We start from the raw sequence: 16,081 nt of genomic DNA, 5'->3' as shown, positions 1-16,081 counted from the left end.
TTTACTCTGGAACAGATGTCTTTTTATTTATTTATTTATTTATTTATTTATTTATTTATTTATTTATTTATTTTTATTTATAGATGTGTTTTTAAAAAAATATATTTTATTTATTTATTCATGACAGACACAGAGAGAGAGGCAGAGACACAGGCAGAGGGAGAAGCAGGTTACACACAGGGAGCCCAATGCGGGACTCGATCCCGGGACTAGAGAGGATCATGCCCTGGGCCGAAGGCAGGCACTAAACTCTTGAGCCACCCAGGGACCCCCTGGAGCCAGATGTCTTTCAATGTTAGTACATATAGAGCTTCCTTGTCTTTTTTTAACAGTTGCATAGTATTCCTCTAGCTGGCCATAGCATAATTACTTAACTACTTCCTACTAATAGATGTCTAGCTTAGTTTTCCTTTTTTACTATTGAAAGCTAGGGTAGCAACATATATGGGAAATTCCCCTGCCCCATCCAGCCGCTTTGCCTGCTCTGTCTCCCGCACTCCCTAGCAAGCTGCCAAGCTCACTGCTGACATGCTGCAGGCCTAGCCATCACCACTCTGCTGCTCATCTTCAGATCCCACAGAAAGCATCTGTTGTGACCCCCAGTCCCAGTTCACAGGGTCAGTCCCCACCTCAACTTTTCCACTACCCTGTTACAGTCTACCTTCTCAGGATATGATAAAGCCTTAGGGAAATGAAAAGTAGCCACTCTTAAGGAATTTTTTTCTAGAAAACCTATAGAACTGCACGCTAAAGCAGTGGTTCTCACTCAGGGGTGATTTTGCACCCCACCTCACCCCCAGGAGACATTTCTGGCTGTCGCAACTAGAAGATGCTACTGGAAGCTTGTGGGTAGAGGTCAGGGATACTGCTAAACATCCTACATCCACAGAATTATCTACACCCACATCAAAGAATTATCTGGTCAAAGTGTCTGTAGTTCCACGGTTGAGAAACTACTCTATGGATCTCCAGGGACAGAATCTGCATATAAACACTATACTGGAGGCCAGATCTCAGTAAGGCCTGGAACTTTAAAGCCAGAATAAACTATGCCTAGGCCACTGCTTCCCCAGTTTACAGATGGGAAAACTAGGGCCTAGAGGGACCTATGATAATAATAGCTGTACGGTCTTCTGTGTGCTAAGTCTTTTGCATCCTCTGTCTCATCTGGGTACCGATTAGGATCCCCACATTTTGCAGATGAGGAGACAGGTTCAGAGAGGGGAAGTGATGCTTGTAATGTATCCCACAGCTGTCTTTGCTCAGGGCTGGCACCTACTTGAAAGCAAAACTGATAAGCAAGACATCTTCACGGAGGAGTTGCGGTTACATGTGCCCAGCCCCAGATGTGGAAACGCTTTCCTGGCTGAGAGTGGGTGGTCTGATGGGTGTGGGATTTCCAGGAAATCATTTATGCACAGATCCACCCATCCCCGAAGAAAACGGCCAACCCTTGAGATCTGTGGGGGCAAGGCCCAGGTTACTTTTAGCTACAAGCATGGGAGGCGTCTTCATTTACAAAGAAAAGAACAAGGGTTTCCTAAGCTTTAAATGGGAAGCTCCGTGGCTCAAATATGAAGTATGAAGGCACTTCGTGATCCTTTAAATCACGTGGTCCTAAATCCCTTCCAGCAAAATCATACTGGTCACCCCCAAACCCACCTGGTCCTCACCTAAACCCATCAGTTCCCTGCATTAAAACCTTCAACTCCTGCCCATTGCCCTTGGGAACCCTGACATGATCCGAATCAGGCCCTGCCTTATCTGGTGCCTCTCTGTACCTCCCCTGGAACCACTTTCTCCCCACGTCCACTCCCGAGCCCTGATGCCTCCTGCCTCAAGCTCTCACACAGTCTGAAGCTTCTGGCTTCCTCCAGGCGGCTTCTCAGGCTTCAGATCTCACCTCCAACAGCACTTCCTGAGCAGGATCCCCATTTTAGTCTCCCCTTGCCCTCTCCAAGGCTGTGATTTGATCTGCGTCTTTCTCCACCACCAGCTTGGGGACTCCTGGATCATCATCCTTGTTCACCCTCGTTCCCCAGCCCTGCCATATACACTGCTGGCATACAGAGGGCCCCCTCACTCTCGTGTGCTTGTGGCAGAAGGGAGCACAGAGAAGTGGTGGGACGTGAAAGGGGCTATAGCGAGAGTTGTACAGGCCTCTCTTTCCTTGGGGCCTAGGGCCAAGCTGGAGAAGGAGAGGGACCGGGCCCGGGTGACAGGAGGGAGCCTTGGGGAGGTGGCCCAGGACACGCAGAGAGAGCGGCGCGTCTTTCAGCTGCACATGTGTGAGGTAAGGGGTGCTGCAGGGGTGAGGTTTGGGTAGGATGTGTCTGTCTTCCCCGCCTGAGCCCCCAGGGGCCCAGTCACAGGTCCTGGCCAAGAGGGACATCACTAAGGTTCAGTGGTGGCCAAGAAGTTCAGTGATGGTGGCCCCTTGCCCCAGGATTCAGCTCCTGCTCACATCGCACCCTTGGCCCTGCTCTTTCCTCAGTATCTGCTGAGAGCCGGCGAGAGCCAGATGAAGCAGGGTCCCGATTTCCTGCAGAGCCTCATCAAGTTCTTCCACGCTCAGCACAAGTAGGTTTCTTCCCTGTCCGCACCCCCATTCCACCCCTTAACCCTTCAGGCAACGCAAAACGAAGCCCGTCCCCAGGCCCTTGAGGACTCTGTGTGTCCGTGCCTTGTTGGTTATGCTCTTTAGTGGGTGCTCACCATGTATCAGGCACTAAGTGCTTTATGCATTTGCTCCTGCTCGATCCCCAGCAACCCTGTGAATGGGTAGTGTTATTATCTCTGTATATCCTCAGATAACTGAGGCTCAGATTTACTAAGATCACGCAGCTTGTCAGTGAGATCTGGACCCAGACGACTTGGCTCCAGAGAGCCGGCTCCTGGCTGGCAGGGGAGACTGCCCCCAGGTGCCCTGTGATCCTTGGAGCACCTCCTCCCACACTTCCTGCTTCTCTCATGCTCACCCTTTTCATCCCTTGTTTGGCCTCATACCTCTTAGCTTTTTCCAAGATGGCTGGAAGGCTGCTCAGAGCCTGTCTCCCTTCATCGAGAAGCTGGCAGCCTCTGTACATGCAGTAAGTTGGGCCTCACCCTTGGGCACCTGGTCAAGCCCCTGTCTTTCCAGGAGAATCTGTGGGTGTGGAGGGGCTGGCTGCCACCCTGCTAGTCTTGGTCTGGGCTGTGCACCTAGCACACCTGCCAGCTGATAGTGGGGCCCTGCCCTCTGTTGCACAGCTGCGTCAGGCCCAGGAGGAGGAGCTACAGAAGCTGACCCAGCTCCGGGACTCCCTCCGAGGGACACTGCAGCTTGAAAGCAGAGAGGTCAGCTCTTGCATCATCCCCAAATGAACACCTTCTCCCAAGGCCCACCGTGGAGGGGGGGAGAGAAGGAAGACCCCACTTCAAAGGTCCCTTGAGAAGTGTCCTCGAGAGAGACCCCTGCAGAATAAGGCTCTTCCCACCCAGATGCCCTAAGGTCTCCTTTGCCTATCCGAGGAACAGGAGAACCTAAGCCGGAAGAACTCAGGAGGTGGCTACAGCATCCATCAGCACCAAGGCAACAAGCAGTTTGGGACAGAGAAGGTGGGCTTTCTGTACAAGAAGAGTGACGGGTAAGTGACTCAGGGAGCTTGAGTAACTTGCCCAAAGCCACACAGCCAGTAAGTGATAGTTGGTGGAGCTGCCCAATGGGACTGTTCTCATCATTTACATAGACTATGAGGGTTCCAGGACCCTCTGCTCTGGCAATGCAAAACCATCAGAATCCTAAGCGCATGAGCTTCTGCTAGAAGTCATCATTGTTCCTAATATGAAAAAGAAAAGTGGCAGATGGCACTTACTGAGCACTTGTCATGCCCTAGACCTTCTCCAGGCCCTTACCCTTAACCTCTATAATATACTGAGTATGCCTGGAATATGAAAGTGTTGACTGTGCCTTGCTCCCTGATTTAAAAAAAATCAGCGTATAGGGGATCCCTGTGTGGCTCAGTGGTTTAGTGCCTGCCTTCTGCCCAGGGCGTGATCCTGGAATCCCGGGATCGAGTCTTGCATCTGGCTCCCTGCATGGAGCCTGCTTCTCCCTCTGCCTGTGCCTCTGCCTATCTCTCTCTGTGTCTCTCATGAATAAATAAATAAAATCTTAAAAAAAAAAAATCAGCGTGTGAAATGCAAAGGCTCCATAGGATGTGTTCAAGTTTCTACTTACTAATCAGTTTTTAATCAGAGGAGAATAGCTTTGTCATACTAATTAGTATTTACCTCTTACAGAGATATTCAGTAGCTTTGGATTGTGCATTTGCTAATTTTATTTTTGGGGTCTCAATATTTATCTTGCTTTATACTTAATCATAATGCATGTGTTGTGATAAAGAGTCTGATCCTCCTTTCAGACTAAGAGTTCCCTAAGGTTGGGAGCTGTGTCTCCTTATCAGACTAGAAGCTCTCAGAGGGCCAGTGTCACACGGTCCCCTTTAGAATAAAGATTTCCAGAGAGTGGGGGTATGTTTCCCTCCATCAGAAGGGAGCCCCAGAAAGTGAGGGTGTAGGGGTTAGGAGATGGAAGAGGTGAAGAAGTGTGGCTAGAGGTCATACAGGAGGGGCTTAGGACCTGGTCCAGGACTCTGTTTTCTGATACAGGGGAATTAGGTGTGACCCTTGGGTCAGTGTCTCTCTATCCCTCTGGGCTCTAGAATTCGAAGAGTCTGGCAGAAAAGGAAGTGTGGAGTCAAGTATGGCTGCCTGACCATCTCACACAGCACGGTGAGGCCTGGAGGGGTGGGGGTCTCAGGATACGATCAATGGGTCCTCTCTTCACTTCTGAACAAACAAGTGTCAAGCCCCCTCTCTAGCCCTGGCCCCCTAACCTGAATCCAGGTTGCTGCAGACCCCCAATGGGAGGAAGGATAGGACTCAAAGCTCCCAACCTAGTCTTGGCCCACACCCCACATCCATGAGGTGCTGGGAGAGGGGAGATATGAACTGGAACAGGACTATTATGCCCATTTAACCAATTGGGAAATGGAAGCCGAAGAGTCTAGGAGACCCAGAGAGTAATGTGGATTTTCTGTCCTCAAATTCCCACAGATAAACCGGCCCCCAGTGAAGCTGACCCTGCTGACGTGCCAAGTGAGGCCAAACCCTGAGGAGAAAAAGTGCTTTGACCTGGTGACCCGTGAGTAGTCCCTGTTTCCTCCCCCACAACTACCCAGAGCTTCTCTAAGAGACCTAGTAGCTCCTGGGAGGCTTCAGTTAGGGACCTTTGTCTAATTCCACATGTGTTTATCAAATAGCTGCCACTGCAGGCATCAGATACCTTATTAGGCCCTGGACACTCTTTTTTATTTTTAAAGATTTTATTTATTTATTCATGAGACAGAGAGAGAGAGAGAGGCAGAGACACAGGCAGAGGGAGAAGCCGGCTCCATGCAGGGAGCCTGACGTGGGACTCGATCCTGGGTCTCCAGGATCCTGCGCTGGGCCAAAGGTAGCACTAAACCGCTAAGCCAAAAAAAAAAAAAAAAAAAAACAAAAAACAAAAAACGCTAAGACACCCAGGCTGCCCAGGACACTCTTTTTAGAGGCTTCACTCCACATCCCATTAAACATCACAATGTACCTACATCCCACATTATATATGATTATTTCTGTAAGGTAGATTTGAATGGATTATTTCTTCCAAATTTTCACTCTTCATCCTTTGGAGGCTTTTATGCTAGGCTTTATGTGGGGCCAGTGCAGGCCAAGAAAGACCTAGATCTTATCCTCGGGGAGGTCTCTCTGGCAGGGATGTGATGTGGGAAACCAGAACTGTAAAATGATGGGGAGCATCCAGAAGAGAGGTGCAGATATAGCACTGTCAAAGATAAGGGAGGGTAAGGCCTGCCCTGCTGTGGGGAATTGGGAAAGGCTGCTTGGAGAGCATTTGAGTGGAGCCTTGAAGGACACAGAATGCAGTTTAGGGGAGGACGTTTCAGGACAGGATTGGCATGATGAAAGGCATGGAAGCAGGAGAGTGGGTCCGACCAGCACAACAGTCTGGCACCCGGTACAGATTGGGCGGGGGGGAGTTGGAGAGCGGGGAGACCAGACAGGAGGCTGAGGACTCAAATGGGGTGGTAGCAGTAGGTTCAGAGGATAGCCTGACTCTAGGTTCAGAGGATAGCCTGACTCTAAGGTAGGTGGGGTCCTGTGCTCTGGGAGACCTCCCTAGACGCTGGGAGAGAGGGTGTTTTTGGGATCCTCCTTTAGAGGTGACTTCTGAGAAACTGCCCATGCCGCCAGCCACTACCCTGCCAGCCATCACCCTCCCCACTCCCAGCTAGGCGCAGCCTGCCTCCGCGGGCACAAAAAGCTCCACCTGGACCCAGCGGTTTGGGTGAGGGCTCCTTGGGCCCGGGGCATCCACAGTATTTCTCCCCTTCTTCCCACAGACAACAGGACCTACCACTTCCAGGCAGAGGATGAACATGAGTGTGAGGCGTGAGTGACCCCCGCATGGCCTGCTTGGGGGTGGGGTCAGGGGAGTCCTAACTACCCCTAGCCTCGGGGGACCCCACCCCTGCGGGTATCACTCCCATGTCACCCTGCGTCCCCCTCTAGGTGGGTGTCAGTGCTACAGAACAGCAAGGATGAGGCCTTGAGCAGTGCCTTCCTCGGGGAGCCCAGCGGCGGCCCGGGACCCTGGGGGGGCGCCGGGCTGGACGGGGAGCCCCAGGACCTCACGAAGCTGCTCATCGCGGAGGTGAAAAGCAGACCCGGGAACGGCCAGTGCTGCGACTGCGGGGCTGCAGGTGGGCCGTCGGGGCGGGGAGGGTGGGGAGGGGGCAGCGGAGGGGAGGGGCGGGCACCTCCAGGCACGAGTTGGGCTCTAACCTTGCAGACCCCACGTGGCTCAGCACCAACCTGGGCGTGCTCACCTGCATCCAGTGCTCGGGCGTCCACCGCGAGCTGGGCGTGCGCTTCTCGCGCATGCAGTCCCTCACCTTGGACCTGCTGGGCCCCTCCGAGCTGTTGGTGAGGGCGGGGCGGGGCCCGGGGAGGGGGCGGGCCCGGGGAGGGGAGGGGCCGGAGGAGGGCGGGGCCAGTGGAGGGGCGGGGCCAGTGGAGGGGCGGGCCCGGAGGAGGGGCGGGGCTTGGGCCGACGGGCTCCGCCCCGAGGGTTATGGGTCCCGTGGATCCGGGACCACCCTCGGGTGGGTGGGGAGGCTCGGGGCTCCTGGGGGGCGCTGTCCTAACCGCCGGCCTTACCCCCACCACTCTCCCGCGACCCCAGCTGGCCTTGAACATCGGAAACACGCGCTTCAATGAGATCATGGAGGCCCAGCTGCCCGCACGCGGCGGCCCTAAACCCTCAGCGGAGAGTGACATGTAAGGGGACTCCCAGATTGGGGGGAAGGGGGGCGTCCTGGCTGGGAATTCTGCTTCCCCAGCTCCATAGTCTCCGGAGGGTCCTGGACCAGAAGTCTGGGGAGAAGGAAGCCACACATTGGGAGGGGTCCAGGACATGGATGGTGGAAAGGAGACCCGGAGCTCCTGTAGGGTGGTTCCAGGGGTCAGCTGGATGGAAACGGCCCTTGCCCTGAGATGGTGGTTGACTTCTGCAGGAACACGCGCAGGGATTATATCGTGGCCAAGTACGTGGAACACAGGTTTGCGCGCCGGTCCACACCCGAGCCCCAGAGACTCCGGATGGCCATTTGCAACCGGGACCTCCTGTCCGTGCTGGAGGCCTTCGCTAACGGGCAGGACTTCGGACAGCTGCTGCCTGGGCCCGAGGGGCAGGTGAGGACCACCCCCAAGGGCCACTTACACCCCACCGACTTTCTACCCTACTCCCCAATCCTCTCCGGGTCCAGGTGTCCCTCCGCCCTGGCCCGCCTCTGACATCTGCTTAAACCCCACCCCTCAGAGGGGTAACCGGGTCAGAGCACTTCAGTCAGGCAGGCCGGGGCCAGAGTCCTGGCGCTGTGTTTTCCTGGCTGCGTGATCTAGGCAGGTTACTTAACTTCTCTGAGTCTCAGTTTCTCATCTGTGAAATGAGTTAATGACAGCACCCACAGGGTTGGAGTGAGAATGAAGTCGTGTGTATAAAGGGCCAAGCACATATTATGTGTGCAAGAAATGTTCATATCTTTCTTCTTGACTAGCCTTGGAAACGGGTAAGGGTAAGTCAGATTAGATCAGGGAACGCTATTGCATTGGTGATTCTAGTAATAAACATCACATGAGCGGGGGATGGGGGTAGGAGGGGAAGGGTATCAGAGATGTTTGAAAGGTTAAATTGACAGGAGTTGCTCACTGTAGATGAAAATTGATGTCCTGCCTTGGAGCTGTCTGTCTGATATCTTGGTGGGGCTGTCCAGTGGGCAGGGAGGGGCAGCACTTAGGTGAGGTAAGAACTTGGAACAGCCTGCAAATGAGTGATAGCTGAAAGCATGAGGTTAGCTGAGCTCTGGGTGGGAGAGCTTGAGAAAGAGGCACAGAGAGAGAAAGCCTAGTTTGGGAGGCACCTATTACTGGGGCGAGAAGAGATGGGGCCACTGAAGGAAGCAGTGAAGCAATGGTCTCTCACCCTTGTCCCAAACATGAGGTACCAGCCCTGCAGTCTCTTCTTTTGGGGCCCTAGCAGCTTTATATCTGGAGGTGTCAGGGGCAGCCAGAGTTCAAGAGGATAGTGCTGGGCTGCAGGCAGGTGAACTGGGGGAAATTCAGAGGTCTGGACGTGTACCCAGGCACCTGGAGAGCTCGCCCTGCACTTGGCTGTCAGAATCGCCAGCCAGGCCTCCCTGCCCCTGGTGGACTTCATCATCCAAAATGGGTGAGAACCTCCCTGCCCATCTGCCCACCTCCTCACCCACCTCCTTATCCTCCCCCTCTCCCCCTTCCCTTTGTCTTCTCCCCAGTCCTTCCCCCTCCCTCTTTTTTCCCCTGACTTTGACCCCTTCCCCTGTCCATTCCCCCTCCTTCCTCCCTGACCCCCCACCCACAGAGGTCACCTGGATGCCAAGGCTGCAGACGGCAACAGCGCTCTGCACTATGCTGCTCTCTACAACCAGCCTGACTGCCTCAAGCTGCTGTTGAAAGGGAGAGCTGCGGTTGGTACAGGTGGGTGGCCCCCCACTCCACAAGACTCCCATCCCTACTGCCCCTGGTGTGGAACTTCCTGCCTTCTTCCCAGACTGAGAGCCCTGGTAACAGGCATGGACTTTGTGGACAGACTTGGGTTCTAATCCTGGCTTGCCTCCGACTACCTCTGTGGCCTTGGGATTTGTCCATTCACCTCTTGAACCTCATGTATAAAATGGGTATAATATGACCTAGTAGACCTGCTGAGAAGATAAACATTCCTGAAAGTACCTAACCAAATAAATACTAGCTGAACTCAAATAATAGTGATAATGACAGCCACTACTTACTGGTTAACATGTGCCTTGTACTGCACCAGGTGCTCTACACATCGTAACTCATTTAATCCTCACAGCAGGGACGCCTGGGTGGCTTAGTGGTTGAGCATCTGCCTTCGGCTCAGGTCATAATCCCGAGGTCCTGGGATCGAGTCCCGCATTGGTCTCCCCATGGGGAGCCTACTTTTCCCGCTGCCTGTGTCTCTGCCTCTCTCTCTCTGTGTCTCTCATTAAAAGATAAATAAAAATCTAAAAAAAAAAAAAAAACCCTCACAGCAATGTCATCAGAAAGTTACAAGTATTACACTCATTTTATAGATAAGAAAATCACAGCCCAGGAAGGCTTAGTATCTTGCCCAAGTTCGTACAGCCAGGAAGTAGCAGAACCAAGATTCAAACACAATCTGATTCCAGAGGCCCATCTTAACCTCTAAGCTATAATGCCTTTTGACCCTGACCATGACCCTTGACTTTACCCCTCACAGTGAACGAGGCAGGAGAGACAGCTCTGGACATAGCCAGGAAGAAGCAGCACAAGGAGTGTGAGGAGCTGGTGAGGTCTAGGAAAGGAGGGGAAGCCCCTGACCCTTCCTCTCTCTCTGCTGAGCCCCTGACCCTCTGAACTGCCAAGGCTTTGTTATTGGCAGCTGGAGCAGGCCCAGGCTGGGACCCTCGCCTTCCCTCTGCACGTGGACTACTCTTGGGGAATCTCCACCGAGCCTGGCTCTGACAGCGAGGAGGACGAGGAAGAGAAGGTGGGTCCCCACCCCGTCTCTCGGGCCTTCGTTAGACAGCAGATGGAAAGAGCCAGACTGGACCTGATGGGGAGGGGAGTAGGGCTGAATTAGAGGAACCAGATTGTCCTTTCTTCCATACTTTTGACTCTGCAGCGCTGCCCCCTGAAGCCCCCAGCCCAGGCCCGCTGGGCCAGTGGGAGGATCGACCTCAGCAACAAGACGTATGAGACCATCGCCAGCCTGGGACTAGCTGCCCCTCAGAGCCAGAGTGAGGCCAGCCCTCCACCTTTGCCAGTCAAAAACCTTTCTCGAACCATGGTCCATGGGCGTGCAGGACACGCCACTGGAGGTATGGTTGGCTGCCCAGAAAAATGCTCAGCATGCCATTCCTGAGGGACTGTGCTAGGTGCCAGCGCACTAAGAGGGCATGTGATAGTCCGTGCCACCCTCCTACCCTCACAATCACTTGTCAGGTCGAGGTTATCCTCCTTATGGGTAAAGGAACAGAAATGTCAAGTAACGTGTCCAAGACCCCATAGCTAATAAGTCCCCGATGTGGGAATCAAACCCAGATCTGTCTTATTCTAAATCCCTCAATGCTTTACTTAAATAAAGAGAGAAGGATTTATTGACTGTCCACTGTGTCTCTAGTATTTTGGACTGAGACACAGTCTAGTGGGGGAAATAAAAGCTGGAGTGTGATTCATTACAATATTAGACATAATGGTATAGAATGTAAATCCCACTCAACCCTCCCTAAAAAAAGAGTGTAAATCTCAAAAGGACAGGAACCTGAGTGTTCTGTTGACTAGTATTTCTCCTGCACCTAGTACAGTGCCTACCTGGCTGTCTCAAGAACTATTCATAGAATGAACAGGCTGGTTGTGGGAGCTCAGGAGAGGTAGAGGCATGTCCTGTTGGGACTGAGGGGTAGTTGAGGAAGGCATCCTGTCAGGGTAGCACCTGAGCTGAGCTGAGGGATGAGCAGAGGAGCCCGGACTGGGGAGCATGGGGAGCAGAAGCAAGACAGTGCATCAGTGTGGCCTGGCTCTCAGAGCAAATGAGACAGAAGCATGGTGGGGAGACGTTGGCAGGGACACCAGACAGGTGGGTGGCATGGGGAGTGGGGGGCAGCCGTGTTGGAGAGTAAGAGATTAAGACAGGCTTTGTCACTTTTGATTCCAGATCGTTCTGAAGTCCCCAGCCTGAGCTCAGAGCCCTCTGGGGCCCTTGAGAGCCTAGGCAGTCCACCCTGCACCACTTCCAACCTCACAAGCCCCGTGGAAGCTGCGGGTCCAAGCCAAACCCCATCTAGCTCTGAGGAGGGCCCCTCCCGACCCAGCCTGACATCTGGAACCACCCCTGCAGAGATGTACCCCCCAGTCAGGTTCAGGTGAGAGCCCAGCTATGCAACTGAGCAAGTTTCCAGACCCCTCTGTACATCATTTATTTCCCCACCTGTAAATGGTGCCTGCCTAAAGACTGGGACACCTCCCAGCTCTGAGGCCCATGACCATGGCAGTATGCTAGCCCTTAGTGGAGGGTGAGTGGACCCTTTGCTTTCACACACCTGCCCCCTGAGTCTGGCCTGGAGAGCTGGGAAGGAGCCTGGGACCCAGACCGCTGCAGATGGAATAGAGAAGGCCCAGTCCTGCCCGTGGAGCTTCCAGGGGTCCTCGGTGGAATCTTGGCTGTGTCCCTTCTCCAGCCCACGATCCAGTCCTCCCTGCCCTGCAAAGAACCCTTTCAGTTTGGAGCTTGGGGAGTAGATACAAGAAAGCTCCAGAGCCCTCAGGAGGCTAGTTCCAGGCTTCTGCAGCCTGTAATGGACCCAGCTAGGAGCCTGGAGGACTCTCTACCCACCTGTCTTAGGCCCCAGCCTATACCTGAGCTCTTTCTCCCCCTCTCTAAGAGGCTGGCATGAGGTCACCTTGGCCTTTCCCTGCCTTCCAGCTCCGAGAGCACTCGTTCCTATCGGCGGGGTGGGCTGGAGCCTGGAAGACCGTCCCTCAACCAGGTAGCCTCTGCCCAGAAGGAGCATGCCGGTATGAGCTCTGGGACTGTGGTTTGAGGGGTGGTGGCAGGACCCATAGGAGGCAAGAGTTAGTCAACAGTAGGTGGTTGGGGTAGAGGACCTCTCCCCGTGAATGGGGTACATATGAGGCCAGGTGGCCACAGTTTGGCCAGTCCCTGTCCTGGTGTACCCCCTTCCCACTCTAGCCCAGGACTCATGAAGCTGGGGAGAGCCCAGGTCCTGAGGGACGGCAGAGGTGATGAGGCCCGAGCTCTGGGTAACAGGGGAGGTTAGCAAACCTGTGTCAGCCAGGCTGGTGGCTCACTGCCCTGCAGATGAGGTGGGATTAGGGCAGCCTGTACCGGCCCATGGTTTGCCTAACTGTCCCGTTGATTAGGAGTCTCCTGGAGTCCCCTCATGCTGCCAGCCCCCAGGCATAGAGACGTGACAGGGACGAGGCAAGAGCTGTCACCCTTAACCTGACTGAATCACGAAGTGTCTCACAGTTACCCACAGTTAGTTGAGGAACCGGGGAGTGGGCACAGGACAGAGCCAGCGTGGCTGAGAATGAAACTCCTGCTCCCTGTTCCCCTGGGGATCCCTCAGGGGTGGCTGTGGTTGTCTGCTCTGGGAGTGGGAGACAGCAGGGCCCGGAGTTGGGTGTCTCTGAGGAATTGGTCATCTTCACTCCATCAAAGTCAGGCACCAGACACCGATCTGTGTCTACAACCAGGTACCATCGCCCAGCATTTAGTAGATACTGGTCATTCAGATGGGTGTGATAAGAAGAGCTCGGGCTGTAGGAGGTAGGGGCCTCAGAAAAGTGGCTTGGCTTCTTCAAGCATCAGTTTCATTGTCTGTTAAATGGAGATGATTTCATGAATCTATCATAGGACAATGATGGAACTGAGGGAGATAAACAGCTGGTGTATAATACAGGCACTCAGAAAATGTCAGTCTTCATTCTTCTCTCCACAGGCTGGCTCCACTGAAGGAGAGGGCCCAAGGATGGGGGTTTTCCTGGAAACTCTGAGCAGCTTTTACAAGACTAGCTCCTTGCTGGCCCTTACATGCCTGAACTACCCCCATGTTGGATCCCAATGTTCAGAGCTGGGACTTGAGCCCACAAGACCGGGGAACTGAAGTGTCTGTTCCCTTGGGTCTTGCTCTGTCTGTCCCTTGTGCATCTGGGGCTGGCCTTCCTCCCTGCCATGGGCCTACGCCCCCTCCAAGGACTTGGGATCCTTCCAAGTTAGGCCTGATGGCAGCTCTTCCTCTCTATCCTGTCACCACCCAGGGAGCCCTACGGCTAGGTCGGAGTGCTCTTGAGCTAGCTGTGGCTGCAGAACCCTCAGTCTCCTCAGACCAGAACTGTGTTCCTCCCATCAGTCTGGGGGCTGCATAACAGTGGGACCAGCCCACCTTCATCATCCAGACCAGGGATTCTGGCCCCAAGGGACTGTCTTCTTGGACATCCATTGATCTAGTATTCCTTTACTGAGTTCCTCTCTATGTCCAGATGCCACATGAGTAAGATAAGGGTCTTACAGATGTGGTCCCTTGCTGGGACTCTGATCCCAAAGGCTGGGCTTGGGAATGGGCAGGGCTCAATTCCAGGGGATGGTCCCGGGCCCAGGGGCAGACAGGTGATCAGCTGGCTTACACAGTGACATTACACTGTCTACAGCTCACATCCATTCTGGTTGGCCAGTGCTCATGCGGTACTGGCTGTTAAGTAAACACTCAATAGCACTCCTTTCGAGGGACAGCACAGTCTTCCCGGGGAACCTCTGCCCGATTCCCCAGCCAGGAAGTGTAGACTAGGAGTAACCCCTATTTGCCTACTCTCCTTGATGCAGCAGGAAGGAAAGGAATGGTCTGGGATGATTGATCTTCCCTTCTCTCTTTTATCTTTGGTTAACTCAGGAGCCTTCCAGTCTTGGGGAAGGAAAGAGCTAAGAACGGAGGAAGGAGAAAATAAGAACAGGAGGGCAGGGACTGAAGGTTCTGCTTCCCAGTCCCAGAAGTGTCACCGTGACTTTCAGCCCCATATTTGAAAGCAGATACAGCTACGCCACCATCAGTCTCTAACACAGTTGTATGGGCACCGGGCGCTGGGCCCTGGCAGGGATGGGCCAGGCCAAACAGGAGAGGCCAGCGGGTGCCAATGGCCAACGAAGCAGTCTGGCCCTGGAGGTTCAGCTGTTTACCCTGGAGACCTGACTGGTCTGGGATCCCACAGGAGCAGGGCTGTCTGCTGGGCCCTCCAGTGTCTGGTTTTGCTCATCTCAGACTTGTTATTCCACTCATCTCTAATAAAAGTTTTTTTTAATTAAATTCCAGTAGTTCCATTTGTGTGATCTGACGAACAATAGGGACGAGGTAGGAATCCTAGGGCCTGGAATTCTTTCTCTGGATCTACTAAGGAAGAGGGCGGGGTTTGCAGCAGTGCAAACAGTGGTTTGTAACCTGGGGCAATTTTGCCCTGGGAGATGTTTGGCAATGCAGACTTTTTTTTGGACCACTCCCAACTGGAAGGTGCTACTGGCATCTAGTGGCTAAAAGTCAGGGGTGCTGGTAACCATCCCATGGTACACAGGTCAGCCCCACAACACTGCATCATCCCATCCAGAATTCCAGACTGTTAACAGCGCCCAGGTGAAGAAGCACCAGTGCAGAGGAAACATGCTGTGGGGTGGGGGGGGGATGGGGGGATGGGGAAACCAGCAGTTAAAGTCTGCCACAGTCCTTGTCTCATTTTGAGGTCCCCAGAGACAAAGATTTGGGGGCAAGTAGTTTATTATTTACAAAGTGATCCCAGGAACCATAATGAGGTAAGGACTGGAACAGTAGGTCAAAAAGCAATAGGGGGTGTGTTAATGAGAGGTTACTATACTGAACTAGGGTTTATCTTGGGGACCTTTGAGAGACGATTGATTAGAACATGTCTTCAGGGCACCTGGCTGACTCAGTCAATAGAACATGAGACTTGATCTCCGGGTTGTGAGTTCGAGCCCCACATTGGGTGTAGAAATTGCTTTAAAAAAAAAAAAAAAAAACAGGGATCCCTGGGTGGCGCAGCGGTTTGGCGCCTGCCTTTGGCCCAGGGCGCGATCCTGGAGACCCGGGATCGAATCCCACGTCGGGCTCCCGGTGCATGGAGCCTGCTTCTCTTTCTCTCTCTGCCTGTGTCTCTGCCTCTCTCTCTCTCCCTCTCTCTGTGACTATCATAAATAAATAAAAAAATTAAAAAAAAACAAACATATTTCTGAGTTGTCCCACTGAAAGTGACACTGGTCTCTCGCTAGCTGAGGGGTCTTTCCTGGGGGTGTTAATTCCCAAGCACCTCCAGCCTGCTCTGAAGCCCTCATTCCAAGACGTGGGAAGGTGGAGATGCGTCCAAGAACTGCCTGCTGTGACCTCTAAGAGAGGACGAGTAGACAGGGGATATGGTAGGTACCAACAGTGTCTGATACGGTTGAACTGTGCAACCCTGGGCTTCTCTGAGGCTCAGTCTTCCCGTCTGTACAGTGGAGGGGTTGCTCTTGATGTTTACTTAGGGTCCTTTGAGCCTTGATGATGTAGATGTCTTGGCTTGTGCTGAGGTCATACAACTCAAGGTGGGAACTGTGTGGAAGTTTGAGGAAAATCAACTCTGTTTATTTTTTAAAATGCAATCTTGGGGCACCTGGCCGGCTCAGTCAGGAGTATGTGACTCTTGATCTCAGGGTTGTAAGTTTGAGCCCCACATTGGGTGAAGTTACTTGAAAATAAAATCTTTAAAAAAAGAAGAAGAAGAAGAAGAAGGCAATCCTGAGTAACTGCAGACCGCTGTCCCTTCAACCCACCTGGGAGTTGGTCAAACTCCCAAACTCCCATCCCAAACATAATCTAACCTCCTAAAAGTGGCCCCA

General features: G+C 53.3%; 1 protein-coding gene across 3 annotated transcripts in view; it reads left to right on the top strand.

Moving 5' to 3' along the window:
* The window catches only part of ASAP3 (ArfGAP with SH3 domain, ankyrin repeat and PH domain 3), a 49,003-nt gene extending 34,505 nt beyond the window's left edge, over positions 1-14,498 (top strand). The window contains exons 6-25 of one of the 3 annotated variants that reach the window (XM_055331256.1): positions 2,182-2,293; positions 2,495-2,580; positions 3,014-3,089; positions 3,250-3,336; positions 3,517-3,626; positions 4,704-4,773; positions 5,098-5,185; positions 6,444-6,492; positions 6,613-6,803; positions 6,893-7,026; positions 7,286-7,380; positions 7,617-7,794; positions 8,745-8,830; positions 9,002-9,117; positions 9,902-9,969; positions 10,064-10,171; positions 10,307-10,502; positions 11,339-11,546; positions 12,107-12,198; positions 14,094-14,498. In XM_055331256.1, coding sequence (XP_055187231.1) covers positions 2,182-2,293; positions 2,495-2,580; positions 3,014-3,089; positions 3,250-3,336; positions 3,517-3,626; positions 4,704-4,773; positions 5,098-5,185; positions 6,444-6,492; positions 6,613-6,803; positions 6,893-7,026; positions 7,286-7,380; positions 7,617-7,794; positions 8,745-8,830; positions 9,002-9,117; positions 9,902-9,969; positions 10,064-10,171; positions 10,307-10,502; positions 11,339-11,546; positions 12,107-12,198; positions 14,094-14,224 — 2,281 coding nt within the window. In that variant the 3' untranslated portion in view covers positions 14,225-14,498. Of the gene's footprint in view, positions 1-2,181; positions 2,294-2,494; positions 2,581-3,013; positions 3,090-3,249; positions 3,337-3,516; positions 3,627-4,703; positions 4,774-5,097; positions 5,186-6,443; positions 6,493-6,612; positions 6,804-6,892; positions 7,027-7,285; positions 7,381-7,616; positions 7,795-8,744; positions 8,831-9,001; positions 9,118-9,901; positions 9,970-10,047; positions 10,172-10,306; positions 10,503-11,338; positions 11,547-12,106; positions 12,199-13,145 lie in introns of those variants that run through there. The other 2 variants (XM_055331257.1, XM_055331258.1) reach the window with 2 other exon arrangements.
* Positions 14,499-16,081: the final 1,583 nt, after the last annotated feature.

Source organism: Nyctereutes procyonoides, unplaced genomic scaffold (assembly GCF_905146905.1).
Source record: "Nyctereutes procyonoides isolate TBG_1078 unplaced genomic scaffold, NYPRO_anot_genome, whole genome shotgun sequence".
Lineage (NCBI taxonomy): Eukaryota > Metazoa > Chordata > Mammalia > Carnivora > Canidae > Nyctereutes > Nyctereutes procyonoides.
Note: the sequence above shows the minus strand (reverse complement) of the source record. Positions and strands in the feature narration are given on the sequence as shown.